At 27.5% G+C, this 19,129-nt stretch overlaps 1 protein-coding gene and 1 long non-coding RNA gene across 2 annotated transcripts; one reads left to right on the forward strand and one right to left on the reverse strand.

The window, feature by feature from the left end:
• Window positions 1-13,454: 13,454 nt before the first annotated feature.
• On the forward strand, window positions 13,455-18,008 carry LOC105133013 (delta(7)-sterol-C5(6)-desaturase 1-like). The gene is made up of 4 exons (XM_011036789.1): window positions 13,455-13,852; window positions 15,220-15,525; window positions 17,016-17,311; window positions 17,377-18,008. Exons 1-4 carry the CDS (start codon window positions 13,630-13,632, stop codon window positions 17,383-17,385), a joined length of 834 nt encoding a protein of 277 aa, XP_011035091.1. The 5' UTR covers window positions 13,455-13,629; the 3' UTR covers window positions 17,386-18,008.
• On the reverse strand, window positions 13,984-15,111 carry LOC105133012 (uncharacterized). Its single transcript, XR_843694.1, has 2 exons — window positions 14,839-15,111; window positions 13,984-14,790 (listed from the first exon to the last, which is right to left on the reverse strand). It is a non-coding gene; the product is annotated as an uncharacterized LOC105133012 (long non-coding RNA).
• Window positions 18,009-19,129: the final 1,121 nt, after the last annotated feature.

Raw genomic sequence — 19,129 nt, forward strand, 5'->3', positions numbered from 1 at the left:
ACCACCTAAATGGTTACAAGAAACAGCTCTTTGCTGCTTCCTGTGATGGAAAAATGGATGAATAGTGGAGCCATGCTCTACTATTCATTCATTTTTTTCAATGAATAATAGGGTATGTTTTACTGTTTTAACTGGATCGGTCCGATTCAAAACTAAAAATATATCGAATCAGGTTTGACCCAGTAAAATATTTTTATTATTTTGAATTGTATTTTATTAAAAAAAATAGTGTTTGTTTTATTAAAAAAAATAGTGTTAAACATTATTCAATGACTATATAAACTAGACGGAGATTGCTTAATGACACCGGATTTATAAAATTTGATCGCAATCTTAATTTTTTTCCTGATTATATTTTATCTAATATTGTTGTGCTCTTAAGAAATTTATAAAAAGTATAGTCTTTATTTTGAATTGTGTTTTATTAAAAAAAATAGTGTTAAACATTATTCAATGACTATATAAACTAGACGGAGATTGCTTAATGACACCGGATTTATAAAATTTGATCGCAATCTTAATTTTTTTCCTGATTATATTTTATCTAATATTGTTGTGCTCTTAAGAAATTTATAAAAAGTATAGTCCTTATCGGATATATTTCATACGTGATGGAATTGTGGATAGTTTAATGAAAAAATAAAAAATATTTTATATAAAATATTATTTATTTCATGATGCAATAACAATAGTTAAATCTACAATATTTAAATTAAAAACCATCAATATTAATATATATTTTTAAAAATTATTTTATAACCTCAATTTCAAAAGTATTTTTAACCCAATACATTAAACTACTTTTTGTTCAATCTCAATCTTAACTATAGTTTTAACCAAATACTTATTTTTTTAAACTAACCTCAGTTATATATATTTTTTATAAAATAATTTTTTTCAAACCATAACAACAATAGCTACTGCAATACTAAACAAGCAATTATAATAAATTCATCTAGTGAAATTAAGAGAAATTAAGAGAAATTAATATAATCAATAATTCAAGTTTGGATTAAATTATATATGATCAATAATTCAAGTTTGGATTAAATTATATACACCTCAAGGAATTAGCTGGGATTGATCTTACCCGCAAGTTGAAGTTCGTGATTGCAAGATAATATCTCAAACCAGCAAGTCCACTCTATGCTAAATTAATATAAAGAATTCATGCCAATACAGTTTTATTATTTATGAACGGTTATTTATTATAAATAATTTACTTCTTCCTTCTTTATTATAATTTAAATGTTTTAAAATTATAAAATTTAAAAGAAATTTAAAAAATTTAATTTGAATTTCTGTTTTGAATAATTCAAGAATTATTCAAAATTTTAAAATTTAAAAAAATAAAAAAATAATTTGAATTTTTGTTTTGAATACTTCAAAAATTATTCAAAATTTTAAAATTTTAAAATTTAAAAGAAATTAGGATTTCTATTTAAAATACTTTAAGGATAGTTTAAATATTTTAAAATTTTAAAATTTAAAGTTTTTTATAAAAATTAATTAGAATTTCTATTTTGGATACTTAAACCATAGTTGAAATGTTTTAGAATTATAAAATTTAAAATAAATTTAAAAAAACAATTAGAATTTTTGTTTAAAATACTTAAAGAATAGTTTAAATATTTTAAAATTATAAAATTTAAAAGAATTTTATAAAAAATAATTAGAATTTTTGTTTTGGATACTTCAAGTATAGTTTAAAGTTTTAAAATTATAAAATTTAAAAGTATCAATTATGATTTTTGTTTAGGATACTTTAATGATAGTTTATAAAATTTAAATGAAATTTAAAATAAAAAACAATTAGAATTTTTGTTTATGATATTTCAAGCATAGTTCAAAGTTTTAAAATTATAAAATTTAAAAGTATGAATTATAATTTTTATTTAGGATATTTTAATGATAATTTAAATATTTTAAAATTATAAATAAAATTAAAAAATAATTTTAATTTCTGTTTTGAATAGTTCAATCATAATTTAAAAAAAGCAATTATATATTTTATAATTGAACAATACAGATTTCTACCTTTTTTTTCTTTTCCCTTTGTTATCCTTTTTCCCACTTTATTCTCCGTATGCGTCTTTCTCCTCTCCCTTTATCCTATCTCTTCATCTCTTTTCTCTCTTCAAAACATCTAATTCCTTCTTCCTAAAATTAGTTGTTTTCTTTCTCTCTTACTTTGTCACTGGCGCGATTGGTGTTGTTGCTTCACACCTGGAGAGGTGCATTGATGAAATGCCAAGCACAAGTAAATCGATATGCCTATTTTGATGGAGCAGTTGAAAGTGTTCTAGTTGACAAATGAATGAATGAAATGTTATTCTTACACTATGGTCGGGGGAATCAAATCAACTACTGAAAGGGTATTGTTCAAATGAAATTGCAATTGTCTAAATTGGTATTCAATTTCTCATTCAATAGTACAAACAATTTTTTTTTTAATTTTTTGATAAACTTCTTACACTTGCGATTTTTTTCTAAATTGATACTTAGTTTCTCATTCTTCTTGCACACAAAACAAGTCCATGACCTTGCTCTTAAATTTTGGTTTTCAAGGGACGTGCTTTTGTATAATAATGGAGCTTTATTTCATTTATGGGGATGCACAGAGTATGGACGCAAGGTGTTTGAAAAAAATACATGTTCAAAATGTGGTTTCGTGGACCGCTATAATTGGAGGACTTGTTTCTTTGAGGGATATGGATGTTGTTCGATGGGCTTTCAATCAAATTCTAACAACAAATTTGTGGGTGTATCATTCATACAATCATAAATTTTTCAAGATTTACTTTGAACTTGGATTGTGGGTTTTTCATGTGTTTATCAAAGATCCATATTGATTTTGTGACACTACCATTTGCTATAAAATCCTCATGTTTCTAGTTCATATAGAGAAATATTTTGGAATAATTTTTTGATATATTCTATGGCTCATCTATGAATTGCTTGAAACTTATTCTTTTTAGTATTAATAAGTGTTATGGCCTAGATGAGAGATTGAATGAAAGGTTTTTGGTGATATGTATGGTTGAAAAGAGAAGACAAAGTGACTTAAATTAACAAGTATCACCAACTGATTTATTAGAGGTACCAAATAGATATATTAAAAGGTCTGAAACTAAAAGAATTTAAGAAGAAATTATTGAAACTGATTTTGGATTTTTGGGTTAATAAATTGCATTTATTAGAGGTATCAAATAGATATATTAAAAGGTTTGAAACTAAAAGAATCTAAGAAGAAATTATTGAAGCTGATTTTGGATTTTTGGGTTAATAAATTGCAAATATGCTCGGTTAGATCTATACGCACTATTTGGAGCATATCTAAAACTAAATGTGAAATTTTGTTGTAAATTTTATTAGGCTGAAAACTAGACATTTCAAATTTTCTATGTATATATTTGATAGGGTTAGTAACTCATTTAGAATAGAGAGAATGACATGTTTGAAATAGAACTAAAATCTGCCATCAAATAAGGAAATTTAGAAAAAAAAAATTGTTTTTTTTATTTGATTTGTGTATTCATACAATTATTTTTTTATTTGATTTGTGTATTCATACAAGGCAAGGATTTAATTATATATGAAATCATTATTTTGCAAGGATTCCTTACTATATAAGAAGAAAAATTAGGCAAAAATCCTTGTATTTCAATGATTCCTTAAGCAGTAACAATCATTATTACTCAAAGACATTAGAGGTAGTTTTGGGCTTATTTTTTTTTAATGGATAATTTTATACTAATAAGTATAACTTTCAATTTAAATATTGGATTGAGATACAAAAAAAATTCCACAAGATTTTAAATGTCTTGTAGTCTATAGGGTTAAACTTTTATGGCAATCGGTCATTGGGAAGGCTTTATAATAAATACTAGAAGCTATTGTAAGGGATTTACACTAGTTTTCTAATTGGTTTATAATTCTTTTTTCTATTTAGATTCATACTCTTTTATTAGTTTTTCATAACTGTTTAGAATGTTTTTACCTATTATAAATAGATCCATTTAGCTTATATTTAATTTTTTTTACAAACTCTGATTTTTTTAATAATATTTTTTTTATTGAACTGATTTGAATTTATCAAAGATTAACTATCCTTGTGGTGTTTTGTCTTATATTTCTAGTTTGCAATACCTTATAATTGTTGGGTTGGGGTCTTCACTCTCATACTTTTGGTGTCTTGGTTAAGGTAATTATTGTGTCAAGTTTTTTTTTCTGTTATCTTTAAATCTAATTTTAGTTTTCCAAGATTTGTTGTTTCTTACGTGTAGATTCTAAGGTTCTTAAACTTCGAGTTCACATTAATTAGTATCAAAGTTAGACTTTAAAATTAGGTTATATCTCTTTTCCTTTATGTTTCTATAGTAGTTTAATATTTTCTTCAATCTAAAAATTACAGTGACATAGTACAAAAAGAAGTTATTTGAGTTTTGTTACTATCAAATTAAGTAGCATATATACACATATATATAAAGTTGAAATTACTCTTGAACACTTATGAAATTTAACCCTGAAATTACAAAGATGAAGTTTTGTTGTAAATCAGAAGCTATAACAATTAGGGATTAAAACTTAAGGGAAATACACCTTAATCTAATAATTCTTAGGGTATTTGGTATCTAAATTTTGATAATTAATTTTAAAGTTATTTGAATGCACATAGATCAGGTGAATCTGAATTGCAAAATTAGTTTACTTTGTGTTAGTTTGTGTCAACCATTTTTTTTCAACCTTTTGTTTCAGTTAAATTATTAGTCTATTGATAGCTTTGGGTCTCTTATAGTTTTTATTACATTAATTCTTGATTTCTTTATCATTTTCATATTCATAACTTTCTTTTTGTTGTTGTTATTGTTTTAACTTCATTATTGTTTTTGTTTTCATAACTTGTTTTAGTTGTTGTTTTTAGTTTTGCTTTTTATTCTTTTAGTCTAAAAATTTAAGGTAGATGTTATGATGTTGTTTTCTTTATTTGTTTATGATTGGTTTCTTAAAGAACTAAAAAGAAAAGTATAAGAGGTAAAAAGTGAAAAAGTGAGTATATTATCATAAAAATCTAAAATTGAGTGACAAGAGTAAAACAATATTATATTGAGTGTAAATATCTGAGGAAGTGTGTGAGGATTTTTTTTATTACTGACTTAAAATTTTAGATTTGATGTGGGTCATCCCCTAGGAAGATAAGAACACCTTCATTTTCTTACATACTATATAACAAGGATTTAAGCAAATGAATATAGCATTTGATAAAATACAAAATCAAATGGATAAGACCAAAGCTATAATGACTAATTTGCCACAATCCTAAATGATTCCTAATGTAAAGAGGCAAGAGAAGCTGAGGCTCTAATCTATGAATGTTGATAGAAAAAAAAAACTTGTATGAGATTTGTCAAGCGCAAAGATGAATACCTTATAATGCTTAAAAAAAAAACTGAGGCTCTAATTTATGAATGTTGATGATAGAAAAAAAAAGCTTGTATAAGATTTGTCAAGCGCAAGGATGAATACCTTATAATGCTTAAAAAAAAAACTAATGGACAAATGAAAAGCTATAAACTAGCACTGAAAAGATGCAAAACATTCAAATGATATTATATTTTTAAAGAATTTAGAAGTTGATTCATTTGAGTTGCATGCTTTAAGGAGTGAAAGTCCACTAGATTTATATATTAGGAAAGATAATTCTAAATAAAAGGTCAAGATCAATAGGACATAAAAGATTTTATGTCAATTCATGTTTTGAAAGGTTTATAAGGTAATGATACAAGGAAAAACATTGTTGCTACCTCAATTGATACATTAAAAGAAAATGATTTCTTAGAGTATATCTTGTTGAAACTTTTAATGAACAAGTCATTGGCAATGTTGCCAAAGTTGATTAGGTTAAAAAATATATGAATGACTCTATTAAAGATAGCTTTTCAAAATGAGATTAGAAGTAAATTGGCAACAATTAATATGTTTTAAAATTAGGTTGTTGAAGCTTTTCAAAATGAGATTGGAAGTAAATTGGCAACAATTAATATGTTTTTGAGTAATGGGAACTTGATGGTTTTGAAACACATACAAGTTACACTAGTTACTTACCATAATATAATGGGTCTTTCAAATGATCCCATGAAACAATATGATAGTTTGTTGAAGATCCTGGTGATGAAGGAAAATAGTGATTTGGTGCAGAGAAAATAAAAGGTAAATGGGTAATTTGTGAAGTTAAAAAAGAGTGTTTAGAGAAAAAACAAAGAAGTATGAGATCTTTTTATGCAACAAAATTTTGTAAAGACCTTTTGTTATACTAACAACCCTATGTAAAATATTGTGTTTATTTGTTGGAGGATTATTATGATTTATTACCCATTGATGTTGTTATTATTATTTATTCAAAGATGAATCCATTGAGGAGAGGAGGAATGATATGAATTAATGAACATTACTAAAGAATTCATTAGAGTTATCAATTGGGCCTATTACAAGGTATGAAGCTTGGAGGATTAAAGAGAAATTGATTAAGTTGATTCTGAATATTTAGGTTAAAAAGATGTAAATCTATGAGATTAGACTTTTGTGTACTGTTTGAGCCATATCTTAAGCTATATGTGTAATATTATCGCAATTATAGTTGTGTCGGAAACTAAACATCTCAAGTTTTTCATTTATTTTTGGTAGGCTTAGTAAATCATCAATGAAAGAGACAATGACATGTTTGAAATTAGAATTGAAATTTATTATCAAATAAGAAGATTTAACAAATGATTGTTTTCGATTTGATTTATGGATAGTTATAAGATAAGAATTTAATTATATGTACAACTCTTACTTTGCAAGGATTCTTTCATTTTCAAGAAGATCAATTAAGCAACAATTCCTATTTCGCAATGATGTTTTAAGTAACAATAATTCTTATTATTCATGGACATTAGAGATCATTTTAGGCTTATTTTGCTAATGAATAGTTGTACACTAACAAACATAACTTTTGATTTGACTATTAGATAGAGTTGAATTTTTTTAGAAAATTTTAAAGGCTTTTTTTATAGGGTTAAAATTTCATGGTGATAAAAAAATTAGAAAGGTCTTTGATAAAGACTAGAAGCTATTGCGTGGGATTTACATTAGTTTCCTAGTTAGTTTAAAATTCTTTTTTTTTCTATTTGGATTAATACTCTTGTATTATTTTTTAAAAATTATTTAAGAATTTTTACATATTATAAATAGGGTTATTTAGCTTGTATTTAGGTTTTTTATTTTAACAAATTTTGATTTCAAAATAATATTTTGTATGCTTATTTTACCAAACTTTGATTTCAAAATAATATTTTGTATGCTTTTGTGAGGATTGATCATACTTGTTAGTTCTTCATTAAACTGACTTTTAATTTATCAAAGATCAATTGTCTTTATGATATTTTACCTTATATTTCCGGTTCACAATTCTTTATAATGACAGGGATAGGGTCCTCATTCAACAACTTTGATGCCTTGATTCAAGTAATCATTATCTTGAGTTTTTTTGCTATTTTTAAATCTTATTTTAGCTTTTAATGATTTGTATTTTCTTCCTTACAGGTTCAAGGGTTCTTACTCTTCAGGATTGTATCAGGGAGATTAGTGATTGATGATGAAAGGAGGTTATTGACAAGAAATAGGTATTGTTTTCAATGATTTGTTTTGTAGATATAGTTATATGAATATTGTAGACATTAAATCAATTATAATGACACACTTGTAATATTTTTGAACTATTTTATTAATCGAGTTTGCTCATTTTTGAATCAGTATGTAAAGTGTTATTAACTACATAAATAATTAATAAAACTTGTGAAATAAATATAACTTATAGATAAAAACTTAAGGATAAACAAAAACAATATATAAGTACAAATATGAGTACAAGATAAGATAAAGAATACGAGTACAAAGATATCATATATAGCAATTTATCTTGATTTTCTCATGCCTAAATCTAGTCTTCAAGATCCACTTGAGATTTCTTAATCTACTGTACATTTCTACGGATGAAAAACAAGTCTTTTACAACCTTTGATTTATCCTTAATCCTAGTGTTGAAATATGTCATTCTCAACTCAACAACAAATATCCCAATAAGGAAAAAGTACTCAAATGATTGTACCCATCTCAATATTAATTAAAGTTATGCCTAATAATACAATATCAAAGATTTCAACCAATTAAGCTCTCAAGAAAGATGTAATGAATACATAAATGTTTCTCTCGCTTTCTTGTCACTTTTCCTTATCTTTCTTGCATATAAAATACCAAAAAAATGGAGGTTGTTTATAGAGGTTTCAAGTGACTAGTCGTTACTTTATATATGAAAGTTGCCATTGCACAAAGTCTTACTAAATTGAGCATGATTCTTCTACCTAAAATCCTCAACCGGTCCTAGAGATCTACTTGGTTAAGAATGTAAGGTCAAGATGAGTTGAAACGAACACTTAAATCATACTATAAATCATAGCATTTTTTTTTTAAAAAAAAGAACTTAGATTTTATCAAAACTTCATGTTTACACTTTCAAAAAAGTGATGTTGTTTTACTCTAAATAAAAATACACTTTTTTCTTGAACAACAAGGAAGAGAATTAATGAGAAATGAATCCATAACAATAATCCTAAAAAGTTTAACTTCTTTCGAAATGATATGATATGATTTGAGAATAATGTTTCTTTCAAAATGATATGATATGATTTGAGAATAATGTGATTTTAATACTAAAATGTATAACTCATTTTACAATTAAAAAAATATATCACCCTTAAACCAACCTATATGAATATATTATAAGGTTATATTTAGAATTATGTTCAATTTGGTGAGTTAAGAGTCAACTAAAATTAAGATAAGGTTTCTAAACTAAAAAATAAGCTTGAAAATAACATGAAATGAAATAAAAATACTTCATGAACAAAATATATTTGATTTATCAAAACTATTTTTGTGTAATGAAATGAATGGTAGTAAATTATAATGAGAAAGAGACCGAAACAAAGTGATTTTCACGCAGAAATGTATTAAACTAATATTTTTTATTTTTTAAAAATTATTTTTGATATCAACACATCAAAATGATTTAAAAACATTAAAAAAAATTAATTTGAAGCAAAAAAATAATTTTTTAAAAAATATTTTTGAAACGCAAAAACAAACAGGTTAAACTAGAGATATTGAAAGCTATATTTTCTTTTTGTTTAGTTAAACTAGAAATATTGAAAGCTATATTTTCTTTTTGTTTAACTTTCATAATTAGTATTATGGTTGGAGTATCTAGTATATTTAAAGATGTTAATCTAAGTATTTTTCTAGTTCTATTCTTAATGTTTAAATTTCTTTGCATACTAATTATGTTGGCATAATTTTTTTGTGTTTAATAAAGGTTTAATTATTTGATACTATCATGATTAACATATCCTTGTCTTTATTATTGCCTAATACGTATGAGTAAAATATACAAGCGGGTGTTAATCTCTTGGAACTAGCATTTAGATTCTCATGTAAATAAAAACAAAGATTTTATGATTAAAAGGTGTTAGATTTATATTTTGTCAGTGTTTGGGAATCTGGTTTAACTTGCATTTCCAAAAAATTCAAAAAAAAATTATTTTAGTGTTAGATTTATATTTCGGCAGTCTTTGGGAATGTGGTTAAACTTGCATTCCTAAAAAATTTTAAAAAATTTTATTTTTTATTTTTATTAAAATTTAATATGATTTGTATGTTTTAGATCGTTTTGATATGCTGATGTTAAAAATAATTTTTAAAAATAAAAAAAATCATCAACATATATTTCGATACAAAAAGTTATTGAAAAAGTAACTACTATCACACTGTCAAACATACTTTTTATATCATAATTGAATACAACTCGTGTAAATAAAAAACAAACAAGAATAAAAAGCAACATTGACTTCAAACAAAGAATGGAGGCTACAATGTTACTTAGCTAAAAATTAGATCACTAGTAAAAAAATAATTTTATCTTTTGAGATATAATTAAAATTCAATTAAATATGTATTTACTTTAGTTAATAATACAAAAAAATAAATAAAAAGAAAAATATTTAAATAATCAACCCGAGATAATCCAATGATTTTATTATCATTGTTTCTGCTATTGCAGGATATTGATGACAGGTATACGTTTCCTTAATTGCATCTTGTTCGTTATTTGCCTGCAGCTTTAAGTGTTCAAGACCTGTGAAAATGAAACATAGCAGTCTGGTCCAAGCTTGTCGGAGAGATATCAACAAGAATTTTCCAATGTCATGTAATGTTGTCATGGTTAAAATACTAGATTTTTGCTTGGTATTTCACAATGATTAAGTGTTTATGGATTTGTTGGTAGTTAATGTCATCCTGAGTTTTTTTTTTTCTATTTTTTTGAAGATTTGTGGGTTTTCTCTTAATACTTCCCAGTGTTTATGCATGAAAAATAAAAACTAATATTTATGTAATTATCAAGAATTTATTTATATAATTTCAAAACTTATTTTGAAATTGAGACTTTTAATTGCATGATTTAAATGATGATATCTTTTAAATTATTAGAACTAAGAATCATGGTATCTTTTTAAATTGTTAATATTATCAAAATTATGTTAATTATTGACATATCTATTTGGTGATTTAACTTGTGATGGTTTGGCATTTGTTTAATTTAAATTTGATTTGATTAAAATATTGAAAATTTTACTAGTATATTTCTAGATTTTTTTCTTAACATTCCAAAGAAAAAATTTGATAGATTTCTTTTAACATATATTTTTTATATTTTTCAGCAAATATTTTAATAAACAATTTGTATGAGATATGTTTATTTATATCTTCTTTAAAATACCTATATTTTATATCATCTTAAATAAATATAAGGGTTTTTGGAGCATAAAAAATGACTTCTATAACATATATTAACTGTAAACTAAAAGTGAAGGGGTTTTATTATCTCTTCTTACAAAACACTATTTGTTAGAATAATATTTTGCTTTGTTTTTTTAATTAATTTTATTTTTTAATATTAAATTTTTTATTTATTTAATTATCACATTATCATGATACGAATTTTAGGTTTGAAGGGTTAACTTAGTTGACTCGGATTTGTTTTCCATTTCTTAATAAGTTTTTTTTTTTTACTTTCATTTACTTTCAATTTTATTTTATAACATTGATTTGATTGAAAATTAAATTTCATAATTTACTTTCAGTTTTATTTTATAACATTAATTTGATTGAAAATTAAATTTCATGATTTGTTTATTTACTTTTCATTAGATTATCCCAATTTCATGACACAAAAATAATGCTTGACAGATTAACCCAAACCCAAGTTTACACGGGTTGTTTTTTGTGTCTTTTATTTAATTGATTTTTTTTTAAAATTTATTATTCAACATAGGTTGTTTTTTGTATCTTTTATTTAATTGATTTTTTTTAAAATTTATTATTCAACATTGGATCGGTTGAGAATTGAGTTTCATAATCTATTTTGATTTGCTTTTTATGAGATATCTTAGTATTAAGATCAAGGCCATGAGTTTTGACATTTTAACCCTGATTAAATCAAGTTTATTTCTTTCTAAAATGTTATATTAGTCATATTATCTGGGTCACGAGTCATTCAACTTTGGACTCATTTTTTATTAAGTTGTCTTGTCTCATGATCGAGGTTGCAAGTTAATTTAACTGACTCATTTTTATTTCTTTCTGTTTTTAATTTATTTATTTTTTTAATTTCATCAATTAATATTGTGTTTAATTAGAAATTAGACTTCATGATTTGTTTTTGATTATTTTTCATTAGGTTATCTTGGTCTCATGACTTGGTAATAGTGTTTAACAGTTAACACGAGTTAATTTGGTTTGTTTTTTATATCATTTTTTAATGAAATTTGCTTCAACATTAAATATGATAGAGACGATTGAGAATTTAACTTTATAATTTGTTTTAACTTTCTCTTTATGGTATTATCCCAGTCTCAAGATCAAAATTATGGATTTGATAGGCAAATCCAGGGTAAATCAGATCATTTTTTTTTCCTAATAGATCATTTTTTTTCCTAATAGGTTATTTCAGCTTAATGACTTAGGTTATGTGTTTGATGAATTGACTCAGGTTGTTTTTATGTTTTTTTTTTTTAATCTTATCCTTCAATATTAGGCTAACTAGGGATTGAAATCTGTAATTTGTTTTGATTTGCTTTTAATGGGGTTATCTCAATCTTATAACTTAAGTTGCAAATTTAACATATTAACTCAAGTCTTTTTTAAAGTTCTTTTTTAATTATTTTTTTTAATTTCATCATTTAATATTAGGTTGATTGAAAATTGAGTTTAATAATGTATTTTGATTTGTTTTCTATAGAATTATCATAGTTTCATAACTCAGGTCATAAATTTGACATGTTAATTCGAGTTGTTTAATATCAATCTAATATATTGTTATTTTAATAGCAAAAAAAAATATCATTTTAAAATAATATTTAGTCAAAATTTGTTTTTACAAGTTATATGAATTTTGATTTGCTTTTAATGGGGCTATCTCAGTCTTATGACTTAAGTTGCAAATTTAACATGTTAACTCAAGTTTTTTTTAAATTTTTTTTTTAATTATTTTTTTTAATTTCATCATTTAATACTGGGTTGATTGAAAATTGAGTTTAATAATGTATTTTGATTTGTTTTCTATAGAATTATCATAGTTTCATAACTCAAGTCATAAATTTGACATGTTAATTCGGGTTGTCTAATATCAATCTAAGATATTGTTATTTTAATAGCAAAAAAAATATCATTTTAAAATAATATTGAGTCAAAATTTGTTTTTACAAGTTATATGAATTGTGTTTGGATCAGTAAAATCAACCAGGTTATATTGGGTAAACCTTTATACAATTTTTTTGCTAGGAAAACAATTAACAACATTTGAATAATATTTTTATGTTCAAGAAAAAAATGATTTAACTCACAGCATAAGCATAATACATGTAAATTATTTAGTTATTTTTAAATTAAAAGCAAAATAGTTATGTTTCCATTATCCAGTGATTTCTAAATTAAAGGTAAAATAGTTAAGATTAATAATTCAATTTATTTATATAAGTATTTTAAATAATATAATTAAATATAATTATTATTTAACTTTAAATATAAAAATTATTATAAATTATTAATCCAATTCAAATTTTCTTATGAATTAAAATAAATCCAGAAAGCGAGATTTTACCCTAGAGAAGGTGCTAGTAATTACCATGAATCGAAAGGGAAAAAAAAAAAAAAAAAGAGGCAGCAGCAAATACGATGGATCACCACACCACCACACAAATCTAAATAAATAAATATAAAAAAGAGCGTGCATATACGACAGGACGCTAAACGTACAAATAAAATACAATGCTTCCCAACTCCGAAGTCTAAAGTACAAGTTTACAACACCACACAATACCACACTGTTTTAGTTCCTTGTTTTATCAGACAGCTACATATCTCTCGCCCCCCGAATTACACCTCAATCTCCGTACCCCTCTCTCTATCTGATATCGTCGCCGGCGTCGTGTCGTTGGTGAATCTGAAAGACCAAGAATCAGAAAGACAATAACAATGGAGGGAGACAAGTACTTGCAGGAATTCTTGGTCGAGACATCAATGTTCAACAGCATTGTTTTGGGCCATTTGTTACCGTCCAGTTGTTGGGTCACTCTGCCTCATTTCTTGCAGACTTGGCTTCGTAACTACATTGCTGGAACTCTCCTTTACTTCATCTCTGGTTTCCTCTGGTGCTTCTATATTTATTACTTGAAACGCAACGTTTATGTCCCTAAAGGTAGAACACATTTTTTTATTATTATGTTTTTCTTGATTTGAGATTGTTCTGTTCGGTTCTTGAATTTTTTAATCTGGTTTTTTTTGGTTGATTTTGGGTTCATAAGTTTTTCTCGATTTTGTTTTTTTTTGGTACTGTGATCTAGTATAGATGTTAATTTGAAATCTAAGTTTGTTTGCTTAGCGTTTCTTGTTAATTAACAGATATGATTCAAAAACTCTTCTTTTGTGATGTTAATGCGTAATGAGATTGATCTAGTTATTGATTTTCAATCTGGGTCTTCCCTTTTCATTTTTCATTTTTTTTTCTTTCTGGATTTTTTTTTTACTTCTGAAGTCTCTCATGTTGAATATGAGATGATAGATTTGTGGCAGGCAGCTCTGATGTGTTGGTGTTTAATGGAACCATTCATTCTGCTAGTGTTCATTTTGTCAACTCTCATGTGCATGTCTAGTTGTAAAGTTTGAATCTTTTGTCTGCTTACGGTCCATATTCATGACATTAATATTCGCATGCGTGGTTATGTATAGTATCTTCTTTGCTGTCAAGTTTGATTCTGGTATCATTTATTCTCATTCTAAAATTTTTATGTGGATTCTGACTGGCTCTCAATTATGAGTCAATGTTTATATCTGAGTTGGTTATTGCCATTCTTCTTTCTAATTATTGATTTTCTGTGCTACTTTGGATTTTCTTCCTTTTTCACACCTCCAGATCTGTAATCATTGAATTTGAGAATTCTCTTCCTTTTTGTCAATTTCTTACTTACATTGCTTGTTGTCCTTACTTTGCTTGTAACTACAAGAACATGCTGTACCTTTTTCGCGCCCCCCATGCTTGCCTCTTTCAACTCTCTTGGAAATATGTAGAATGCGTCCTCTTTTTCTGCAAGTGTCCACTGCAATTGCTTCCTTTTTCTTTTTTGAATTTCAAAAAACCTATTAGTTAGCGTGATGTCCTGAAGTCCGAATTGAATTTCAAAAAACCAATTAGTTAGCGTGATGTCCTGAAGTCCGAATGCCATGCAACATAACATTACTTCATGATTATGACAACAGAAGTTATGATGTGTAGAGAAGTTACCGCTTTTTATGTTTTTGTTTTTTTTCCTCTGTTCCTATTTGCTGAGAATTTACAACTTTTTTTCTTATTTTCTCACAGCACGCGTATATGCCTATTTAATAAGATTGCTCCACCATTTCAATCAGCAAGCATGACTTTTAAAAGTTGATTGATTTATTGGTGGAGTTTTCTTATGTAAGGTATTATTTGAATTTCCTTTAGACTCTAGTATCATTCACTTGAGATGATGATTTGCCAGTTTTCTTGTCAGGCCAAAGACTACACCTTTTTTTGATCTCTTGCAGATACCATACCTTCAAACAGAGCCATGCTCTTACAAATATATGTTGCTATGAAGGCTATGCCATGTTACACTCTTCTTCCAACAGTTTCTGAGTACCTGATTGAAAATGGCTGGACAAAGTGTTTCTCTAGCATATCTGAAATTGGTTGGTTTGCGTACATCATATATTTTCCTATATATCTTGTTATTGTGGAGTTTGGGATTTACTGGATGCACAGAGAATTGCATGATATAAAACCTCTATACAAGTATCTTCATGCAACCCATCATATCTACAACAAACAGAACACTCTATCTCCATTTGCTGGTATGTTCTTAATCCAACTCTATTATGTTCGTTGTTTATGTTGTGATTAGTCAGTTGAGCACTTATAGCATTATTAGTGCAACAAAGATAAACTTTTGGCCCCTTTTCGATTAAGAAGCTTGCTGATGGCAGGCAAATATAGTCATCAGGCCTTGCTTTCCACGTAGAATTTACACTATATATAATTGTGGAAGTTGTCTTTTACCATAAAGTGGTAGACCATCAATTGGTGATTGTAAAAGACTGGACTAAGTGGTCTCAGGCGTATTATTTTTAATTTGTTATTAGGCAAATTCTACAATGCCTTAAAATTCCTTTACCCAAATCGGACCTTCTCGTGCAATATCTCATGTCATTTCCCAAGTGGTTCTTTGCAAGTTTACAAGTGTTTCCAAACATGGCATAGCCGGTAAGACCTTGACCAGATCTGAGGGACAGCCGGTGAACTTTGTTCTGGATATCATTTGTGACTTCTGAAATTTGGTGGAAGTGACAACAAAGGAATGCCTTCCCTTGCAAATTACTGTCACATTACTTTGTTACAAGTTTTAAAAAAAAGGTGACTGTTATAGAACTGCCTTCTTTGTTGCTGAATTTCGACAATAAGCAATCCATTATCTGGCCAGAAGGTGACCTGATATGGTCCATTGGTACCAACCATGTGGGACATATATATTCGGTATGACTTGTGTAATAATTGCAGAATGAAGTGAAAAAAATTGTGGATGAAGTGCAGTGTTTTTGGAAAAGGCATCCAGGGAAGGGCATTGTAGAATTTGCAGTGAAAATTGTTGTAGCTTCTTGGCTGAAATCTTGAAAGTTTATCCAATTACTAAGAGAACTGGATTAGCTTATAACGCAAGTTTGTTTTCTGCTAATGTTGACTGCTTACCTTTTTTCTTTTGCTCTATTCACGTCTTGAAATGCACTTAATCTGTGGCAAATTTCACAAAAGACCACACTGAATTCCAGAATTTTTTAATACCAGATCCCAATAAAACTCACCTTGTTTGACCAAGTCACTCAATGTGTGGAGCACGAATCCACATTGTATGATTTAGTTAATGAATGTCGGATGTAAGTTCCAAAACAGTAGTGTAAATGTAGAAGCCACCCACGAATAGAAGTGTAAGAATGCGGAACTATTGATGAATTTGAAGCAACTTTGTTGATAATTGCAGCAACATCTAGTGGCCTCTACATTAGAGGAAGACACTACGATTACGGGACTTTTGTCATACACATTCGCTGACTTAGTGGGTTTTTCTCTTGCACATTCCGTGACTTGGTATTTCTGAATTTTAGAATTCAATGTGGTGCTTTTGAGGAATTCAGTGAAAAAATTGTCAAAAACTCGTTAAACTGTGACCTTTCCCTGCAGGGGAAAGGTATTGTAGACTTTGCATTTAGGCATTGCTTTTTGAACCAAGTCATCTTTAATTGTTAACCTTTACAAGGATCACTTATTGGAAGTTATTGCCCTATTTCAGGTTTGGCATTTCACCCACTTGACGGGATTCTACAAGCTGTACCACATGTTATAGCTCTGTTTCTTGTGCCAACCCATTTTAGATCGCACGTAGCCCTCTTATTCATTGAGGCCATATGGACAGCAAACATCCATGATTGCATCCATGCCAACCTGTGGCCCGTGATGGGTGCTGGGTACCACACCATTCACCATACCACATACAAGCATAATTACGGCCATTATACTATATGGATGGATTGGATGCTGGGAACCCTTCGTGACCCAGAAGATGATTCATGCCAGAGAGCGCAGAAGGTGCAGTGACGCCCTTGCTGTTCCTTCGTGATCCAGAGGATGATTCATGCCAGAGAGCGCAGAAGGTGCAGTGACGCCCTTGCTTGTCTTCGCAAAGCTGCTCGTGCAATTCCCGGTACTTTGCTGGGTAGACTTGCGTTTTGGTAGGATGCATGTAATGTTTTGGTTGGACTGCATGTAATGCATGTGGCCTTTGCATATATTTATTTTGTTCTTTGTTATGATTTGTTGTTTCCGTGGGCTCAAAAGGCGACAATGTTTGAGAGCTCAAGGATGTTTTCTGCTTGATTAACTTGCAATTTAGCCACGAGCTCTATAAGCCAATGTTTAGTGTGTCTTTGTTAACGTGGTTCTGTATGATGTTGCTGTTTGTTGGCCCCAAAATAGTTAGTCTTCAGAACCAAGCTAGTCTTCTTTTTCTTTTTCTTGAAGAAAGCAACAAGAGATATCCAAAAATTTAGGGGTGTTTGTCTTTCATGGCAGATTTGTCATTAAAGGGCAGCCAAAAGTGGTGCCGAACGGATCTTCATCAACTTTTATGGTGCAACAGTGGGACTAGCCATTGGCTTTCCATCTCAACCACACAGCCTTCTTCTTATCTAGTTGGCATGCTGCGTATGGAATTTTGTTCTGTATTTTGCTTTGTTATAAAGAAATGTCCTTTTTGTTTTTTTAATTAGTATACTGTATGCTAAAAGAGAGCAGATAGATAAGACATTCACTGTGCGATTACACTGAATGAATGGCTGATTTTAAGCTTGGGGGGTAAGCTTGAGTTTAGGGTAGAAAGGATTTTTAATGAAACTTACTAATAATTATATTAAAGGAGTGAAGATATATTTTTTTTGCAGTGTAATTATTAAATGACCCTTGGAAAAGAAAAAAAAATTCCTTAGTTTACAGGGTTTTTCATCTTTTTTTTTTTTACAATAAAATTACTTAAATGCCCCCAAAAAATAGTATTCCTTAACCATGGATGTAAGGGTGCTTTGGGTATTTTGTTATATTTTTCTTTGTAATTCTCATGTGTATTGAGGAATAATTGAGTCTTTTTATATATATAAATTATTATTTTAATTTGAGAGTAGTTAGTGTGGATTTAGCATGCATCAGCAAGTGAATGGTGCCTGTATCCTTTGGATGGTGCGTGTGGCGTTGAAACAACACCAGATATAGCTTTTTAGGGTGGCGCTTGATGTGCCTCACCATCCCTGTCACAGTGGTGAGGTGCATGTTTGTATCCGGCACATATCCAGCACATAGCGAAGCTCCAATCATAAGTTTTTTTCTCTTTTTATCTCTCATTTCCTAGAAAAACATATTAATCATTGTGAAAAAAACCAAAAAAGTCTGGATATTTGTTTGTTATGTTAAATTAGGTTTTTATTTTTTTGATTACAATGTATTTGGTCTTGAATTATTTATTGAGTTAATTTTATTTTTTAATTTTATCTTTTGAAACTTGATTTTTGTATGATTTTTTGTTCTTATTCTTTTAATTGTAATGTATCTGGTCTTCAAAAAATTATTGAGTTAATTTTCTTTTCAATATCATCCCTTTACACTTCAACTTTTATATTAGATTCTGTTATCTTTCTTTTAATTGTGATATATTTTCTTTTATACTTTATTGAATTATTTTTCCTTTTAATTTTCTCTCATAATATTTAACTTTTATATTAGATATGGTTCTCATTCTTTTAATTGTTATTTTTAGTTATTCTTATCATTTTTTAATTTAAATTGTTATTCAATTTTATCCCTTATGATTTGGTTTTATTTTTTTAAGTCAAATTTGGTTCTCTTTCCTTTCAAATC

Source organism: Populus euphratica, unplaced genomic scaffold (genome assembly GCF_000495115.2).
Source record: "Populus euphratica unplaced genomic scaffold, PopEup_1.0 scaffold99.1, whole genome shotgun sequence".
Classification (NCBI taxonomy): Eukaryota; Viridiplantae; Streptophyta; class Magnoliopsida; order Malpighiales; family Salicaceae; genus Populus; species Populus euphratica.